The 18235-nt window shown below is 45.3% G+C and overlaps 1 protein-coding gene across 3 annotated transcripts in view; it reads left to right on the top strand.

Annotated features, from left to right (window-relative positions):
- The first annotated feature begins 726 nt into the window (after positions 1-726).
- Trit1 (tRNA isopentenyltransferase 1) overlaps positions 727-18235 on the top strand; it is a 48547-nt gene continuing 31038 nt past the window's right edge. For all 3 annotated transcript variants that reach the window (XM_060379644.1, XM_060379645.1, XM_060379643.1), the window contains exon 1: positions 727-926. In XM_060379644.1, coding sequence (XP_060235627.1) covers positions 753-926 — 174 coding nt within the window. In that variant the 5' untranslated portion in view covers positions 727-752. The remainder of the gene's footprint in view (positions 927-18235) is intronic.

Genomic DNA, 18235 nt, shown 5'->3' with positions numbered 1-18235 from the left:
TCTTAAAGTAGGAGTGTTCGGACTCTTTTGAATTGTGGTCATCTTTGGTTCTGATTTTTCTTTTCGTCACTTGTATCTGCTTTATCCTTTCCGTTTTTCTTCCACTTCCTCTTGTAATCTTCGAGTTGTTGTTCACTTGCTTGTTTTTTTCGGTCTTAGCCTATCTCTTAACTGCTTTGGCTACGCTGATGGAAAGTTTTGCCCTGCTTTCTGACTGTGTCTGAATGACTGTGGAATGAAAACATTAGGGCCATGCCCTTGCCTGAGAACTGGACAGATCTGATTTTGAAGAATGACACTCTCTGAGCTTATTAGATCCAGCACTAAGTAGGCCCATTTCATCACTATTTGGGGTGTCTGTGCTAGGCACAGGAGATACAGCAGTGACCTAGTCAGAACTGGCTCCTTGTCTTTGTGAAACTAACAGCCTGTGGTAGAAGTCAGACAATAAACCGGAGACCAGTAACGCAGTTTTATTCTGGAATTAATGGTATGAAGAAAACGAATTGGGAGCCTGGACGCAATGTAGACTGATATATTTTAGATGGGCTGCCATCTCTCTTTTGAGAAAGCAAGCCGGTGCGCTAGCTCAGCTAGACAGTTACGTCATGAACCTCCCCAGCTTGATACCTTTGTCCTGCAGTTTCCTCCTCTTTTGCACCCTCCCTCGCTCCGGAGCCGGAGATCCGCGCCGGCGCACTGACTGTTGCCATGGGGACAGCGGCTTCGGCGCGTGCGCAGATGCCTTCAAGATGGCGGCCGCTGCGGCTGCACGAGCGGTTCCTGCGAGCTCTGGATTCCGGGGCCTGCAGCGAACACTGCCACTGGTAGTGATTCTCGGGGCCACTGGCACTGGCAAGTCCACCCTGGCGCTGCAGCTAGGCCAGCGGCTCGGCGGCGAGATCGTCAGCGCGGACTCCATGCAGGTACTGCAGCGTGCCTGGCGCGGGGCGTGGGAACCCTGAAGGTCGCGTGCGGGCCTGCGGACTCCTCGACACCCTGTCGCGTGGCCGCACTGGGTGAACCCCGAGGCTTCGGGGGTGCAGCCGAAAGGAATCCACACCTCTGAGGGCAGACAGTGCCGACTGTGTCTTGTGACCGCCTTAATAACTCCTCAGGCTGCTGCTGTTTCGTAGATAGCACCGATAGTTCTCGTTTATGGATCAAAAATGTTGGGGCTCAGGGAGGTGACGCGGTTTTGTGGCGTGGTACATTGCAAGTAAGTGGAGGAGAACGTAAGACTGACATGTATCCGGTGAATTTCCAAAATTGAAAATCAGTCAGGAACTTTTGCCATAATTTTAATTCCAGCCCAATGGGATGCCACCTGTGAGGGTCTCCTGGGCACTGGAACAATCAGAAGACCCGATTGCAGGCAGAGGCAGCCATTGGCCGCGTGACTTCAGATCATCAGTGCCCTTTATTTGAACATTTTATTTGTAAGGTAAAGGAAATGCCATTTGCCTCACAATCACAAGGCAGAGGTAATAAGTGTGTTTTGAGTGTGACATTGGAAGCAGGGTGGCCTGCTCCAAAGAAGGTCAGACCTGGGAAATGCAGGCTAAAGCTGAGGGTTGTTTGTTTGTTTGTTTGTTTAATCCTTTTGTCCTCTTTGAGGTGGGATGTGCAGGAGGGTAGTATTCATCTTAGTGGGAGCATTTGTGCGCTCTTAGAGGGCAGGTGACATTTTGGGTGAATGTGAGAAGGATTATAACAGCTGTTAGGCAAGTTCAAAGGTGTCACACAGCCAGTCACTTAACCTAAACCGATGGGCACTAACCAAAAAAGGTAGTTCATTTCCCTACTCTACCTCAGGAGGCTCCTCGAATGGTTTCTACCCTCATTAACTTATTTGTCTGGGGTAAGACCATCAGCATATACTAAAAGATAGGGGTAATGCAACACATATTTGTTTGCAGCCTGCTTTGTGCCAGCTTTGGGAGATAGAGTTTGGCTTGAATCTCAGCCTGGTTTTCCCCCAACTTTAAGCTGACTTGGAACAAAGATGCCTTTTGTTTCTTTTTTAAAATAGGAAGAATACCAATAACAACATTGTGATCTTGAGATGAAGTATGATATGTGAAGCACTTAGTACAACTTATGGCAAGTAATATGGTAGCAGTGAAAAATATGGCGTCTGGTGTGTGTGTGTGTGTGTGTGTGTGTGTGTGTGTATGTATGTGTATGCACGTGCTGTGCACGTGGGCAGATGAGCCCATACTCTCTGTACTGGGGAATGTTGGTCTGGCTAAACACGATATAAGGCAGAGCTAATGAGTGGACAGAACTATTTATAGAGCATTTGCAGGTGGATGGGTTCAGAAGAAGAGACCACAGTCATGATAAGCTATTAAGTGCTATAGAATTCTTGGGAAGGGAGAAGTCAGTGAAGGTCATGGGAAGTCTCTAAAGAAAGGCCTGGGCTGGGGAGACCTCAGTTAGCAAAGAGTTTGCTGTGCAAGTGTGAGGATGGACCTGAGTTCAGGTCCCACGGACCCATACAGAGAAGCCAGGTGTGGTACCACATCCTAGCACGGGGGAATGTAAGACTGGAGGGTCCCCAGAGATTGATGGCTAGCTAGTTTAGGCAGCTGGTGAGTTCTGGCTTCAGCAAGAAACCCTGTCTCAAAACATTAGGTAGAGAGCAATTGAGGAAGACATCTGACATTGTTTTCTCTGGCCTCTGCATACATGTGTGTATGCACACATGCACTCATACACAAACACACACATACATTCAAAAAATAAAAAGTAAATAAGTAAGTGTGAATAAAATAGATAAATAAGTAAACATGAATTTTAAAAAAGAAGAGCTTGAAGTTGGGCAAGGTGGCATACGCTGTACTCTTTAATCTTGGCAAGCCGAAGCAAGAGAAGTGCCATAACCCGGAGGTCAACCTGGTTTACAAAGGAAGTTCCAGGCCAGCCAGGACTACATAGTGAAACCTAGTCTCAAAAACAAAATAAAATAAATGAAGGTTTGAAAAATAAGAAAACTGGAAAGGAAGGAACACAAAAGAAGTTAGAATGGTGGAAGAGTGTATGTAGGACAGTCGGGAGACCTCAGGAGGGGGTTCCCCACAGAGGCTTTTGGGTTAGGAGATGAATACAGGGTGAAAAGCAGAGTGTGGAATGGTTGGGAGGAGCATGTGACGGAATTAGTGTGGTATAATTAGAGCTGTTTGCCCTGAGACCTTGGAGACCTGATTGCCCAGGGCTTCGGTAAGGTGGAGCTGCACTAAAGGTGTCTACGGACCATCCCGGTCCTTGTGTTCTGTAACTCTGGGCTGGTGAAGCATTAGTGGAGAAGGTCTGATTGAGTCAGGAAGAATGATGAGCCGAGTGTGATGCAGGAATCAGAAGTGGGGGCTTGGGAGAATGGCCAAGCTCCAAGTCAGGAAGATCTTTCAGGGAATCCAAAGGGAAGTCTGTTAGGGGATGGGTGTCTGGGGAGTGCTATAGAAATGATCATATTTCAGGACTCTTGGGTTGATCCTCCTGCTCTTACGGAAACACGATTTGTTCTGTTTCTTTGCTCAGACCTTTCTCACATGTCATTCCTCATGTAGCAAACCTAGTCCCTTCAAACACGTTTCAAATAATCTTTCCTGTTTGTTTTGTTATTTTTCTTGAAATAGGATCTTACTCTGTAGCCCAGACAGGCTTCAGACTTGTATCAATCTTCCTGCCTCAGCCTCTGGAGGGCTGGAATTACAAGCACGAGTCACCATGCCTAGCTAGTCATTTTGACTTACATTAATTTTGCAGTAATCAAATGGGTTCTGGTAACGAGGGTTGGGTGTTCTCTGTAGTGGCTACTGTGGTCTCAGGAATGGTTATTCACTCAGCTTTGCCTAGAGGGTAAGTTAGAGTTCTTTGTCATTGTAGGGGTAAGACATCAGGACACTCTGCCTTGCATAGTGCTGACAATATGGTAAAGCTTTCATATTTTACAGAGTATTTCATTAAAGTGGTACTTTTTGTGTTTCCTTGAGGTGCTAAGACTCAAACCTAGGGCATGCTACCATGTATGGTAGAGTTATGTAACCAAATAGCCACAGTCCTAGTCCCAAATAGTGTGTCTCTTGTGTGTGCACTTGTGTATGTGCAGATGCCTGTGTACATGTGCACATGGGTATGGAGGCCAGAGGATGACCTTGGGTGGCATTGCTTAGGTGCTGTTCACCACTTTCTTTGTTTTCGAGACAGAACCTGGTCCTTCCAGCACTGACCTCCCATATTCACATCATCATCATCATCATCATCATCATCATCATTATCATCTTTTTTTTTTTTAAACAATCCACTGAGTCCAATTAACACAGCCTGCATGAGCAACTTACCAGTGACCACAACCCCAAATTACTCCCGTCCCCCAGCAGCCATCAGTTACCAATGTCACCTCAGCTAGGATTGGCGCCCTTTGAGTTTCTCCTCCGTCCACACTGGAATTTTGACCACACTGATCTTGTACAGGTGACCCCAGGTCCTGAGTCCCTGCGTGCAGCAGCCATGTCATGTTCAGAAGACAGCAGCAGAGCATTCTTTTCCGTCCTCCAATTCTTCTCTCTCTTTTCTTCCTTCCTCCCCCTTTCCTTCTCTTACACGTGTATGAGTGTTTTCCTCATATATATCTGCACATGCATGCAGTGTCTATGGAAGCCAGAAGAGGGAACAGATCCCTTTGGACTTGGAGTTAGTTGTGAGGCCACCACATGGGTGCTGGGAATTGAACCTGGCACCTCTGAAAGGGCAGCTCTCAAGCACTGAACTCGGTCTCCCCAGGCCCATCCTTCCGCTCTTCTTAATTGTCTTTCTGTATCCCCTGAGCCTTGTGGGGGTTGATACAGATGTCTTGTTCAGAGCTGCACAGTTAGCAGTCAGTTATTCTCAGCTCTTTGACCAGTTACTCATGAGTCCATGCATTGACCGCTGCCCGCTGGAAAAAGAAGCATCTCTGACCAAGCTTGAGAGCAGCATTAATTTATGGAGTAAATGGGCTGGCACAGCTGCCAGCTAAAAGAGAAAGTTCTCCGAACCCTTTGGCTCCAGCAGGCTCCATTTGTGCCTGTGTAGAGAGGGGCAAATGGGCGCTGTTGGTTTTTGCAGTTTTTCTGGTGTGTGGGGAAGAGGAAGCTGGCAGTCCTGTTGTGGTAGTTTTCTGGTAGTTTCTGGTAGACCTCTGCACTCCACTTGGCCTTTTCTGGTTCTCAGGTGCTCGAAGGCACATTCAGAATTGTACATTTGTGACTAGAATGTGAAGATTAAATTTCCTTTATTCTTGAGGAGTATTAATATATGAAAAACATAGATGATTTTTGAGCTTGTGAACTGTGTCTAGACTCAGATTGTGTTTAATTTTGGGTGTTCATAACATTTCCTCTCACTCCCAGTTGGAGAACTTTGATCTGTGTTTGACTGATTGATTGAATGAACGACAGATTTTTATGCCTAAGCGCATATATACAGTAAGATAGCCGTGTCCTCTGGACTGAGGACGCAGGTCCAGCAGTTCTTCATTTCTCTCTTTGTTCACCATTGTGCGCTGTTACAACTAGAGCTCACGTTCTAGTCAGTGGAAGGAAGAGGAGCTTTTTGTTGTTATTTTGTTTTTTAAAACAGGGCCTTCTCCCTGTGTAGCCCTGAACTCAACAATCGTGCCTACCTCAGCTTCTCAAATGGAGATCCTACTTAAAAATAAGATTTATTTTATGTATGTCATTTTTAAAATTTTATGTATGTATGCTTATTTTATGTATGTTTGCTTACTTGTATGCATGTACACCATGAGCATGCAGAGGCCAGAAGAGGGCATTGGATGCCCTGGAGCTGCAATAATTAATGATTATGAGCCACTCTGTGGGTGCTGGGAACTGAACCTGGGTCCTCTGCTAGAACAAGTGCTCTTAACCTCTGAGCCATCCCTCTGACCCCTGGAGGAACGACTTTTAGTGATTTAACGGAATATATTTTATAAATACTTAAACAAAATGTCTTTTTGAAGACAAAGAAGGTCTGAAGTGGCCCGGGCTGTTTTCAGATCAATATGTAACTGGAGAGAGGAGAGGATGACCTTGAACTCCAACCTCCTCATCTTCCCTCTTCCTCCTAAGTGCTGGGGTTATAGATATGTGCTACCACATCTAGGTTTATGCTCTTTATTTTACTTTTATTTGTTTTTTTGACACAGGGTTTCTCTAGGTAGCTCTGGCTGTGGAACTCCCTCTGTAGAACAGGCTGGCCTTAAACTCAAAGATTCTCCTTCCTCAGACCAGGCTAGCCTCAAACTCAGAGATCTGCTTGCCTCGGCCTCCTGAGTGCTGGGATCAAAGGTGTGCACCACCACCACCCAGCAGCTTTACACTCTTAAAAACTAAATTTATTGCTATGATTTTATGTGGATGGGTGTTTTGCCTTCATGCATTTGGGGGGGGGGGTGTTGTTTTGTTTTGTTGAGACAGGGTTTTTCTGTTTAGCCCTGGCTGTCATGGAACTCACTTTGTAGACCAGGCTGTCATTGAACTCATGTAGATCTGCCTCCCTCTTGATCCTGAGGGCTGGGACTAGGCTGTATGCATGGTTGGGCACCACTACATGCCTGTTGTATGTGGAGAATAGAGAACAGAAGAGGGCATTGGAGCCCCTAGGCCTGGAGTTACAGATGGTTGCGAGCCTCTGTGTGGGTGCTGGGAGTCAAGGCCAAGTCCTCTGGAAGAGCAGCAAGTGCTCTTAACCACTGAGCCATCTCTCCAGCTCCTAGGCTTACTCTTATAAAAAAATTAAACTCTGTGTAATAATTGTGTGTGTGAATGTTTCATGTGTAGAGATGCCCATGGAATCAGGAAGAGGGCTTCAGGAGCTGGAGTTACAGGTTGTTGTGACCTGCCATGTGCATGCTGAGAATTGAACTCTCATCTTCTTCTAGGACAGTGAGTGCTCTTAACTGATGTGCCATCTCCTGAGTCCCTTAGTACTCTTTTCAAATCTTTATTTAACGGTTATGGAGTGTTAAATAAAGACTTAACATAATAACAGTTATTATTTAACAGTTCATGGAGTGTGCCCAGGATCTGTTCTTGAGCGTAGTTCTCTACTTCTCCTGTCTAGTAATTTTCTTCTTGAGATGAGGCGACATCTGTAGGATTTAGTCACAGAGAACAGTTCTTATCCTAATGCCACTCATCCCTCATGGAATATGCTATAATTTGATCAGGATCTAAAATGTATGTTAAGATTCATAATACAAAGCCTGGTTAGGCAGTATACAACTGTGAAGACAACACTTGGCAAACAGAGGCAGAAGGACCAGAAATTCAAGCCATTTCCAGCTATTGAGTGAGTTGGAGGCCAGGGCTACATGAGATTCTGTCTCAGAGAACATAACAACAGGGCCATTGAGATGGCTCATCAGTAGCAGTGCTCAGCCGTGCGCTTATGGGCCCGAGTTAGATCCCCAGTGCCAGCATGGTGATAGGAGAGAACTGACTTCTGAAAGTTGTACTTGACCTCCATACACTTTCTGTGAACTCCTCTCCCCATAAGTATGGTTTAAGAAAAAAAAATCACCAAAAAAGAGGTTCGTCGTGTGGATCATGGTGATGTGTGTCAGATGGAGCAGACTAGTGGCCGCTGGGTGTGTTGTTAGGGGCTAAAATTTGGTATAGCTAAGAAATAGAATTGAGCATCAAGATGAACAGTTTATTGAGACCAAGGAGAAACGCAGTTTTTTTGGGAACCCAGACAGCACTGAAACTTCCTTGTTGACAGCCACAGATGAAAGGGAAGCAAGTGGGGAGTCGTGATTAGAAACGCTTTTCAAGTTTCCAAGTAGAGTTTTAGTTTATTTTTATTTGTTTACATTTTGAGATGGGGTCTGGTTGTATTATCCAGGCTGGTTTTAAATTCATAGACTCAAGCATTCTTCTCCTCAGCCTCCCAAGTAGTTAGACTATAGTTTCTGTAACTATTATTTTGGCATTTTAATATTCCACTTAGGTGTGCTCCTTGGCTGTTTATATTCAGAAATGCTCCAGTAACTCAACAAAATTGTAAATTTTCTTCCATATAAACACAGAGAAACCCTCTCTAGACTTGGCTGTCCTGGACTCACTTTGTAGACCAGGCTGGCTTCAAACTCACAGAGATCCACCTACTTCTGCCTCCTAGAGTGCTGGGATCACAGTTGTGTGCCATTGTGCCTGGCCATCTTTCTTTTTTAAAGATAGAGTCTCACTATGCAGCTTTGACTGGTCTGAACTCATTCTGTAGACCAGGCTGGCCTCAAACTCATAGCTATCTTCCTGCCTTTTCCTGAGTGCTGGGATTAAAAGCATGTGCCTTCAGCTTAATTCTTACTTATTATAGTAAGGATTTATTTGGGTTTTTGTTTGTTTGATTTGAGACAGAATTTCTCTGTAACAGCCTGGCTATCCTGGAACTCTGTAGACCAGGCTGGCATTGAACTCAGAGATCTGCCTGCCTCGTCTCCCAAGTGCTGAGCTTAAAGGTGTACACCACCACTGCCCAGCTTGATTGATTGATTTGTATGTGTTTTGCCTGTATATATGTGAGTATACCATCTACATGCAGTTCCTGTAGAGGCCAGAAGAGGGCTCTGGATCCCCTAGAACTGGATTTGCAGACAGTTGTGAGGCACCTTGTGGGTGATGGGAACCAAACCCAGGTTCTCTGCAAGAGCAGCAAATGCTTTTAACTACTGAGCCACCTCTCTGGCCCCATTGTTTTTGAGACAGTTCTCACTGAGCCTGGAGCTTGCTGGGTTTTGCTAGACTGACTGGCCAGTGAGCCTGTCTCCATCCCACCCAGTGCCGTGTTATAGATGTGTGCTGCTCCAGTGACCTGTACATGGGTGTTGGGGAGCTGAACTCAGGCCCTCGTGGTTGCATAGCAAGCACTTGTAGTCACTGAGCCATTTCTCCAGCCCTTGTTAAACACTGTCTTAGTTGATCTCCCTTCCTTCCCGAGCTCCCACAGGTCTCATAACCCAGACTGTCTTCATTCCCTTACTCTTTCTTCCTTTAACTCCTGGTGGGGTGCCTGAAGTGTCAAGATCACTGTGCTACTAAATCTGGTTAGACAAACCTACCTTCCTTCTTTCCTTTCTCTGTCTGGATGGTGCTAAGGCTTGAGCTTGGCTTGTGCACCAAGAGTTCTGTTCTGAGCCGGAGCCTCAGCCCTTTGTCTTCAGCAGTCTTGAGTTGTACTTCTTCTGTTACCCTTTATCCTTAGGGTCTATCCTAGGTAATTTTTTTGTCCACTTGACGTGAGTTAGAGTCATCTGGGACGAGGGAACCTCCCTTCAAAAAATACTCCCGCCAGATTGGCCTGAGGTGCACTTTGTCGATTGATGATGGAGGGCCCAGCTCACCCTGGGCAGCTGCATCTGAGGGCTGGAGGTCTTAGGTGATGTGAGAAAGCAGGTTGGACAAGAGTGAGCCAGTAAGCAGCACTTCTCCGTGCCTCGCCCTCAGCTCCTGCCTCCAGGTTCCTGTTTTCACTTCCGTCGGTGATGGAGTGTGACGTGAAAGTTCCTCTCCAAGTTGCTTTTGGTCATGGTGCTTATCACAGCAGTACAAACCCTGGGTAACACAGGGTCATCCATGGCAACCTTTTACAGGGCACTGGCTCTTCTAGGCAACACTGTTTTGATAAGCATTGAATAAGTAAGTTTAATCCTTGCACTTGAGCTGAGGCAGGAGGATCCCGTGAGTGTGAGGCCAGCCTGGAAGAGGAAGGGAAGGAGGAAGAAGGGAGAGTGGAGGGGAAGAAGTGAGTACTGAACGTAAGCACTGAGGCGAAATAACAACGCGCTGTTAAGGTTACAGGTCTGAAGTGGTGACCTTTGTCTTGAGAGCCTGATAAACAATGGCTTGAGCATCCATCATCCGAAGGTCCTGCTTTTCTTCTGGTTTAGGTGTGTGATTTGTGGGGTGGTGTGTCAGAGTGACTCTTTGAGAGCTTACTGTCTTAGGGATTCCTTCTGGGTTCTTCTTAGGTATTTCTGTGTAGCTCTGACAGAAGTGACCCTTCTGAAAGTCTGCTTTTTCTTTCTAAATCCCTATAGTTGTTCAGTGTGTAGAAACATAAATATTCTCATTCAACAGTGAGAGTCAGAATTCAAAGTGAGGCCAGTAACACAATCCCTGCTTTCCAGGATGGAAAAACTGAGGTACAGAAAGATTAAAGAGCCTCCTAGAGATCATACTGCAAGACAGCTGCACACCTGGAAACTGGATCTGGCTCTTCAAACTCATTTGCAGAGTCTGATCCAGTGCAGGAAGGCGATACTGAAGGTCTTCCTTTCAGGCTGGCTTGTCATCTTGGCATGCAAATCCGGGGTAGAATGCTCCCTCTTCAGAGACTGCGAAACCTGAAGGCAGTGGCTGAACATGTGCACTGCCTGCCTGAAAACAGAACTGCCGAGTGCATGCTACCAGGAGATAGAGTTCTGTGTGGGTGTGTAGAGAGGAAGTATCGCTGAGGCCTTAATTCTTAATGCTTCAGGGAGTCCTGGGGAGAAGTCATATCAGACATAGGAGCACAGTTCCCTTTGTGTTTCCTCAGAGCTACAGGAGAAAAGCAAACGACTTTTGGCAGACGACTAATCAGCAGGCTCTGGTCAGCTAATAGATGTGGAACTCTGTGTTCTTTTTGTCTGCTTTGGGGCATGATTTAGGAACAGTGTTTTGTACTAAAGGACTGTCTGTCTGATAGTGCTCAGGGGAGATCTGGGAGGCATGGGGAAAGGATATGAAAGGAGAGATGGGATGCTGCCTCATAGTGGCTTCTCAGGACTCAGATAAAAGGCACACAGACATGTTAACCAGGAGAGAGATGGGGCTACCCAGAGCTCTTTATCACAGCTGGCAGACAGTCTTTAAATGGCTAAACATGACAAGAGGCCATGAAGGAGATTTCAGATATTTTTGATTCATGCAGTGTGTGTGTGTGTGTGTGTGTGTGTTGTGTAGACAATAGCTTCTAGCTCACTTGGTTGACTTCCATGTTAAATACAGTTTTATTTTGTGTAGGTTCTGCATATATGATCACTTTTTGCTTCTACAGGGAGACCAGTCCACATTAGAAAGGAGAAGCAACTACTGGCTAACTGGGAAACCACAGGCAAGCACAGATGAGGCTTGAGATCCGGGCTGGTGAGCTGAGGTACTGCCCTGATGTTTCAGTGGCAGTTAAAGTGCCAGAGATGGCTCACCACAGGCCGGAACTCCAGCTCCAGAGGCTCCGGTACCCTCTTCTGACCTCTTCCTGCAGCAGCACATGTGTGCATATACATACGTGCATGCAGAACACTCATAACATAGAATAAATAAACCAAAAAGTTATTTTTTAAAAAAGAAAATACCATAGCGAAGGCCATTGCATTGTCTGCTATCTCATTAAAGTACATGTTCTTTTATACTTTCTGGAATGGCTGGCCACCATCTGGCACAGAGGATTCTTGAGGGACAGTTGTAGGAGGTGAAACTAAAAACACAGCCCCTAGGAACAGATTGTCGAGGCCCTTAGAAGCCATGCATGTGGTTTGGGGTTTCAGCAGGGAAGTGAGAGTCACTCCGGCAGCTGAGTGGAGAGGGAGCCAGCGGGGTCTACAGCACTCGACTGTAGAACTTTTAGAGTACAATGATTTTGATTCACTGATAACTGAAGTCTGTTTTTAGGTTTCTCTCTGTAGCATACTTGCATTTTATTAAAGAACAAAGGCCAATTGGTCCTCAGATTTTCACCCAGCTTCACCTTGGGTGATCTGGAAATAATGAAGTCAGAGTCTCCTTAGTCAGATGCTAAGACTCAAGAATTTCTTGGTAAGGTATTTCAGATGCCTTTTAGAACTGTTTCTCAGAAACAACTGTGATTTTATATAACGTATGTACTTTGTAGTGTAACTTACACCCTGAGAAGAAGTCTCAGTAATTACTCCTTTGAGAACCAAAATTAACAAGTGCAGTGCTGTTACAGTTTTATTTCTAGTAGAAGTTAGTAATAAGCTCCTTTTGCTTTCACTTGAGTGTGTGTGAGAGAGTACAAGCATGCTTGTAAGTGCATATGCTGGTTTGAACTGTCATCCTCCTGCCTCAGCTTCCCAAACACTGATATTACAGGTGTGCACCACCAGTTTCCCCACTCCCCATCTGGTTTTAGCTACAGGCAACATGTGGTGGGCGTGGGTACATGTGCCATGGCAGTCATGTGACATCAGAGAACAACTTTGGGGAGTCACTTCTCGTCCTTCACCTCTCTTGTTGAGACAGTCTGTTTCTGCCCAGCCACCGTGTCCTCCCGGAAGGCTGCCCTCCGTCGCCTGTGAGCTTCTCCTGTCTCCACTTTGGGATTAAGCGTACAGAGTGTGCAGCTTTTCACATGGACTCTGAGAGGATCAGTGTAAGGTTGTCAGGCTTGTGGGGCAAACACTGTTAACTGCTGAGCCATCTGCACGGCCTTGTCTTTGTGGTTTTGAGACAGGATCTCACATACTCCAGATTGGCCTGGAGCTTGCCCTGTAGTGCCCACCACACCCTCTAGTGAGGTGCTGAGGAGCAGGTACAGCCTGTGCTCGAAGGCAAGCGCTCTAACTGAGCTACATCGCCAGCCCCAGTCAGCTGATGTTTAAATCCGTACATTATAAGTACTTAAACTTTTTTTAAGTGTGTGCAGATGTACCAGTGTGTGCGTGTGCACGCGTGTTTGGAGGACAAATTGTGGGAGTCATTCTATCCTTCCACCGTGTGAGATTGAGCTCAGGTTGTCAGCTTTGGCAGCAAAGCCCAGGCTGGTCTCAAAGATGTAGGTATCCTCCTGTGTCAGTCTTGCTAGTATGGTCGGGCAGCTTTTGGCTGCTTATTTTTAAATTGGGTTGTTTGTCTTTTTGTTGTTGAGTTGCACGTATTACATTTTGATACATAACTTCTGTGTTTCTTTCCAGAAACAGTGGTGTTGCCTCCTTGCCCCTCCCTCCTCTTCCTCTTGATAATACTGTGTTATTATCTTTCATTCTTGTCAGCCTGTGCCTGCCTTCTTTTTCTATACAATAGGATCAGGTGTCTTTTCAAGAGTATATTGGCCTTTTGTGTTTTTCTGCTTTTGAATTTCTGTTCTTTTTGTTAGTATTTGTTTGCTTATTTGTTTTTTAGACTAGTTTTGTCTATATAACAGCCCTGGCTGTCCTGGACTCACTCTGTAGGCCAGGCTGGCCTTGAACTCACAGAGGTCCGACTGCCTCTGCCTCCTGAGTTCTGGAATTAAAGGTGTGCTACCACCTGCACCACTACCACCTGGCTGAATTTTCTGTTCTTATTATTGGGCTCACTTCTGTATAATGATTTTCATTTGTATGTTTGTTGATTTGAGACCTTTCTGGGTATTATCCTTGTTTTGTTGTTATTTGTGTGTGTGCTGTGTTTTTGTTTTTTGAGATGGGGTCTCATGCAGCCCAGGGAAGCCTCAAACTGACCAGAGCCAAGTCTTGAACTCCTTATCCTCCCACCCCCACTTTCCAAAGCTGGGGTTATAGATAGGTGCCAGGACAGCTGGTTGGTATTGTCTTGTGTATTCGGTTTTTCAGTCAGTCACTTACTCCCACCCCCTTTTTGTCATAATTTGCATATTATTATAGCTTAATATCCTTTTAAAAAGAATTCACAGCTAACTTTATAATCGTGAAGTGGGGGAATTTACGGGACCCACATCTGTGCCCTCAGCGTTTTAGAGGCTTCCACACGAGATGCATTTGAATTTGGACCAGCCTGTGCTACATAGTGAGCTTCAAAAAAAGGGCTGGGGCTCCCCTACCTATTTTCCTTTTTCCTTCCCTTCCCTTGGGGTTTGTCTTTGACAGTGCTCTGTTGCTGTGAAGAGACACCATAACCAAGGCAGCTCTTCTAAAGGAAAGCGTTTCATTGGGGCTGGCTTACAGCTCAGGTTAGTTCATTATCAGCATGGCGGGAAGCATGGCGGCACATAGGCAGACCTGGTGCTGGAGAAGGAGCTGAGAGTTCTACATCTTGATTCACAGACATCAAGAAGATGAGCAGTCACACATACACACACTGTTGGGCCAGTTAGGCCTGGCTTGAGCATCTGACTCCCCAGAGTTCACCCGCAGTGATACACCTTCAACAAGGCCAAACTTCCTAATCCCTAATAGCGTCACTCCCTAATGATCAAATGTTTCAATGTATAGCCGATGGAACATTCCTAGTCAAACCACCACAAGATTGTCTTCACATTCTTGTAGGCAATAGCAGGTGACCATGAGGACCTTCTGTCAACTCTCCTGCCCCATCCTCTCCCCTCGCTTTGCCTGTTTCTTTCATGTCTTTTTTTCTTTTCTTTTCTTCGCATATATATGTGATATATGTGTTTGTAGTGTGTTCACATCTGTGGGCTGTTTAGAGGCTCAAAGTTGATGTTGGGTCTCCTCATCCTCTCTTTACTTATTGAGGCCGGCTGAGTCCGGGGCTTGCCAGTTGTGGCTGCTCTAGCTAGCCAGCTTGCCCAGGATCCTGTCTTTGCTGCACACTTTTGTACTGTCTTTATGTGAGTTTTGAAAATCCAAACTCTGTTCCTTTCGCTTGTGTGCTTTATCATAGAGCCATTTCCCCAGCCCTCCTCTCTCCTTGTGTATACCCACAGCCTAGCACAGTACTTGAGTGTGCTCAACCTTTGGTGTACATTAGGGTCACAGGGTCATTTAGGAGTGTCAAAAGCACTTCTTCTGGGTTACAGCAATTAGCAAGTGCCCTAGTAACTGTTGACCAACTTTAAAGGCTAGTAGTATCTTTAATTTACAGCTGTTGTTTCTCTGAGATCTTCTTTTACCTGGTTTGTTTACCTGGAAAGCTGGGTTTTACTATCAGTCCCACTACTCTAGGTATAACTTTGGACAAATCATGGCTCTATTTGGGTCTCCACTTCCTCTTTGGGTATGTTAGAATGGGAAAATGTCCTGGGTTAGAGCAGCAGCTGTCAGTGTTTTGTTAAGAGCCATTAGTAAATATTTTAGGCTTTAAGGGTCATACGTTGTCTCGGTGTCCAAAGCCCCTTTTGTTATTGGAGCTATCAGGGTCAGATAAGAGCCTGGGCCGTCGCAGCCCTAACAGTTGGGTTTAGCCACCTGCCTTTTGTTTGTTTATTTTTGAGATAGAGTCTTTCTGTGTAGCTTGGAACATTCTACGTCGATCAGGTTGGCCTTGAATTCAGAGATCTGCCTGCCTCTAGCTCCCGAGTGAGGGCTCTGACCAAAGGTGTGTGTTGCCATGCCTGGCACCCATCTTTAATAAGCCAGTTAAACAGACAAGCACAGTGAAAAGCATGGAAAGCACATTCATTCAACGTGGCTATATTGGGAAAAGGAGCAGATAAAGAAAGGGGTCCAGCGACACTCTCACCCCCACCCCTGTTCATCTTTGAGGTCTTGACATGAGGTGTAGGTTTGAGTAGCGTGTAAGAGGCCAACATCCTAGTCAAAGTGTGGTGCTGCTGTCTTGTCACTGTCTCAGCTTCAGTCTCTGCTGCAGGTTGTTCTGACAAGTTGTCAAAACTCTGAAGTGTCTTTCTTAGTTCCTCATCTGGTGACACTAGGGTTCAGCCTTTTCCTTCTCCCAGCATGAGATTCCTGGGGAAACTCCATTTCCTTAGGGACCAGTATTTCAATAGTCTGATAGCCAGAAGGAAGGCCCAGGAGTTTGTTTAGCCTGGCCATGAGTTGAGCCCCACCTGAGGACCTGAGTTTGATTCCCCAGAAACCATGTGGTAGGAGGAGAAAACTAACTTCTGAAGTTGTCCTCTGACCCCCAGTACTTTCCGGCCAGTTACACTTTTAGCTTTGGTACATTGTGGTTCTTTCAAACACTGGCCAGGGGGTTCACCTCCAAGCGCCAAGGAGAATCATGTTTAATCACCAGTAATTAAATATATTAAACATAATGTCATGTAATTAATGTAGTATTTACTGTCTGCTGGCACTGTTCTAAACATTTTACATATTAACTAATTATCAGAATACTCAATGAAGAATGTAGATGCATTCATTATCCTCACTTTACAGATGTGGAAACTTAAGGCAAAATAAAAATTAGATACTTAACCTGCCAAGTGAAAATTCCAGCTGGGTAAGCAGCCAGGTTTTTTGTTTTGTTTTGTTTTGGTTTGGTTTGGTTTTTGTTTTGGTTTTTCAAGATTGGGTTTCTCTGTATAGTACTGGCTGTCCTGGAGCTTGCTCTGTAGACCAGGCTGCCCTGGAACTCAGTGATACACCTCCCTCTGCCTCCCTAGTGCTGGGATTAAAGACATGTACCACCATGCCTGGCCAGCAGCCGAAATTTAAAGCTGACAGTCTGCTCCTTTATACCGTATACATAACTGCCTTCCCTAATTCAGACACATACTTCCAAGGAATGCAGCTACTCAGCTATCATGGAAAAGGTCAGAAATGGCCACCAGGCCTGGCCTGGGAATCTTCATCTGCACACAGATTATTCACCATGTCTGAAGCTGCACTTAAAAAAAAAAAAATTTAATTATGTTTGCCTGTGTACACATGAATGCATATACTGTGAGTCCAGGTGCCTATGAAGGCCAGAAGGTGTTGTATCCCCTGGAACTAGACTTAACAGTGGTTGTGAGCCACTTACGGATGCTGGGAACTAAATTCAGGTCCTCTGCTAGAGCAGTGCTTGGTCTTAGCTGCTGAGTAAACTTTTCAGATCAATTTTTGCTAAACAAAGCTAAAAGTCTTAATTGCTATGCTTCTGTAGCACAGTCATTCTAACTAAGAAAAGTTGTAAATTTTAAAATTAACCTTTTAAGAAAGTGAAGTGACTGGGCACAGTGATACATGCCTGTAATCCCAGCACTAGTGGAGGCTGAGGCAGGCGGATCTCTGTGAGTTTGAGGCCAGCCTGGTCTCCAAAGCAAGTCCAAGATAGCCAAAGCTACAAAGGAACACCTTGTCTTGAAAAATCAGAAAAGGAAAAAAAAAAAAAAAAAAAAAAGAAAAGAAAAGAAGAGAAAACAAAGAAAGTGTTGTTAGCTGAGAGATGAGCCCTTTCCTTGTCGAGCACCTGCTTAGTGAATTTGATAAAATGAAATCATTTTTTGTAGGTAGACCTGTTGGCCTAAGCCTGTAATCCCAGTATTGGAGATTCCCATGCAAGAGGATAGTCACAAGATGAGGGATGGCCTGGTCCGCATAGGGCACACCAGGTCAGTCAAGGCTAGACAGTGAGACCCTGTCTTATGAAACAGAACAAGCTGGGTAGTAGTGGCACAATTCTTTAATCCCAGCACTCAGAAGGCAGAGGCAGGTGGTTCACAATAAGTTAAGGGCCAGTCTGGTCTACAGAGTGAGTTCCAGGACAGCCAGGACTACAGAGAGAAACCCTGTCTTGAAAAAATATATATATATAAATAAACAAACAAAAAAAAAACCACCAAAATTTCTGGTATCAATTATTTTTTAAAAGAAATTTTCTTAGCTGGGCACAGTGGCACACACCTATAATCCCAGCACTCAGGGAGACAGAGGCAGGAGGATCTTCTGTGAGTTTGAGGCCAGCCTGGTCTACAGAGTGAGTTCACGATAGCCAGGACTACACAGAAACCTGCCCTGTCTCAAAAAAAAATTTTTTTTCTTTTCTTCATCTTTATATGCCTAGCCCCTTCTCCCCATCCCATCCCCTGAAGCTTGGACTATTTTTTATTTTTTTATTTTTATTTTTTAAAGATTTATTTATTATGTATACATTGTTCTGCCTGCAAGCACACCTGAACGCCAGAAGAGAGCACCAGATTTCATTATAGATGGTTGTGAGCCACCATGTGGTTGCTGGGAATTGAACTCAGGACCTCTGAAAGAGCAGCCAGTGCTCTTAACCTCTGAGCCATCTCTCCAGCCCTGAAGCATGGACTGTTGTCAGGCTTGGTGGTAAACATCTTTTCCCACTGTGCCATCTCACTGGCCTGTTGAGATAAGTTTTAAAATTAGCATGAGTTGAGTGTGATGATACACAGCTTTAATCCCAGCATTTATGAAGCAGAGGCAGGTGGATCTCTGTATGTTTGAGACCAGCCTGGTCTACATAGTGTTCCAGGCCAGCCAGGGTTGTGGGACTGGGGAAAACCAGCCTGGAGCATGAGTGAGGTTGAAGCATGTCCAAACCCTTTGAATCTCTGCCTGAGTTTGGCATTTGTGAGATTG

The sequence above is a fragment of the Meriones unguiculatus genome, chromosome 3, assembly GCF_030254825.1.
Source record: "Meriones unguiculatus strain TT.TT164.6M chromosome 3, Bangor_MerUng_6.1, whole genome shotgun sequence".
NCBI lineage: Eukaryota > Metazoa > Chordata > Mammalia > Rodentia > Muridae > Meriones > Meriones unguiculatus.
The sequence above is the reverse complement of the archived record's forward strand: the minus strand, read 5'-3'. Positions and strand labels throughout refer to the sequence as shown.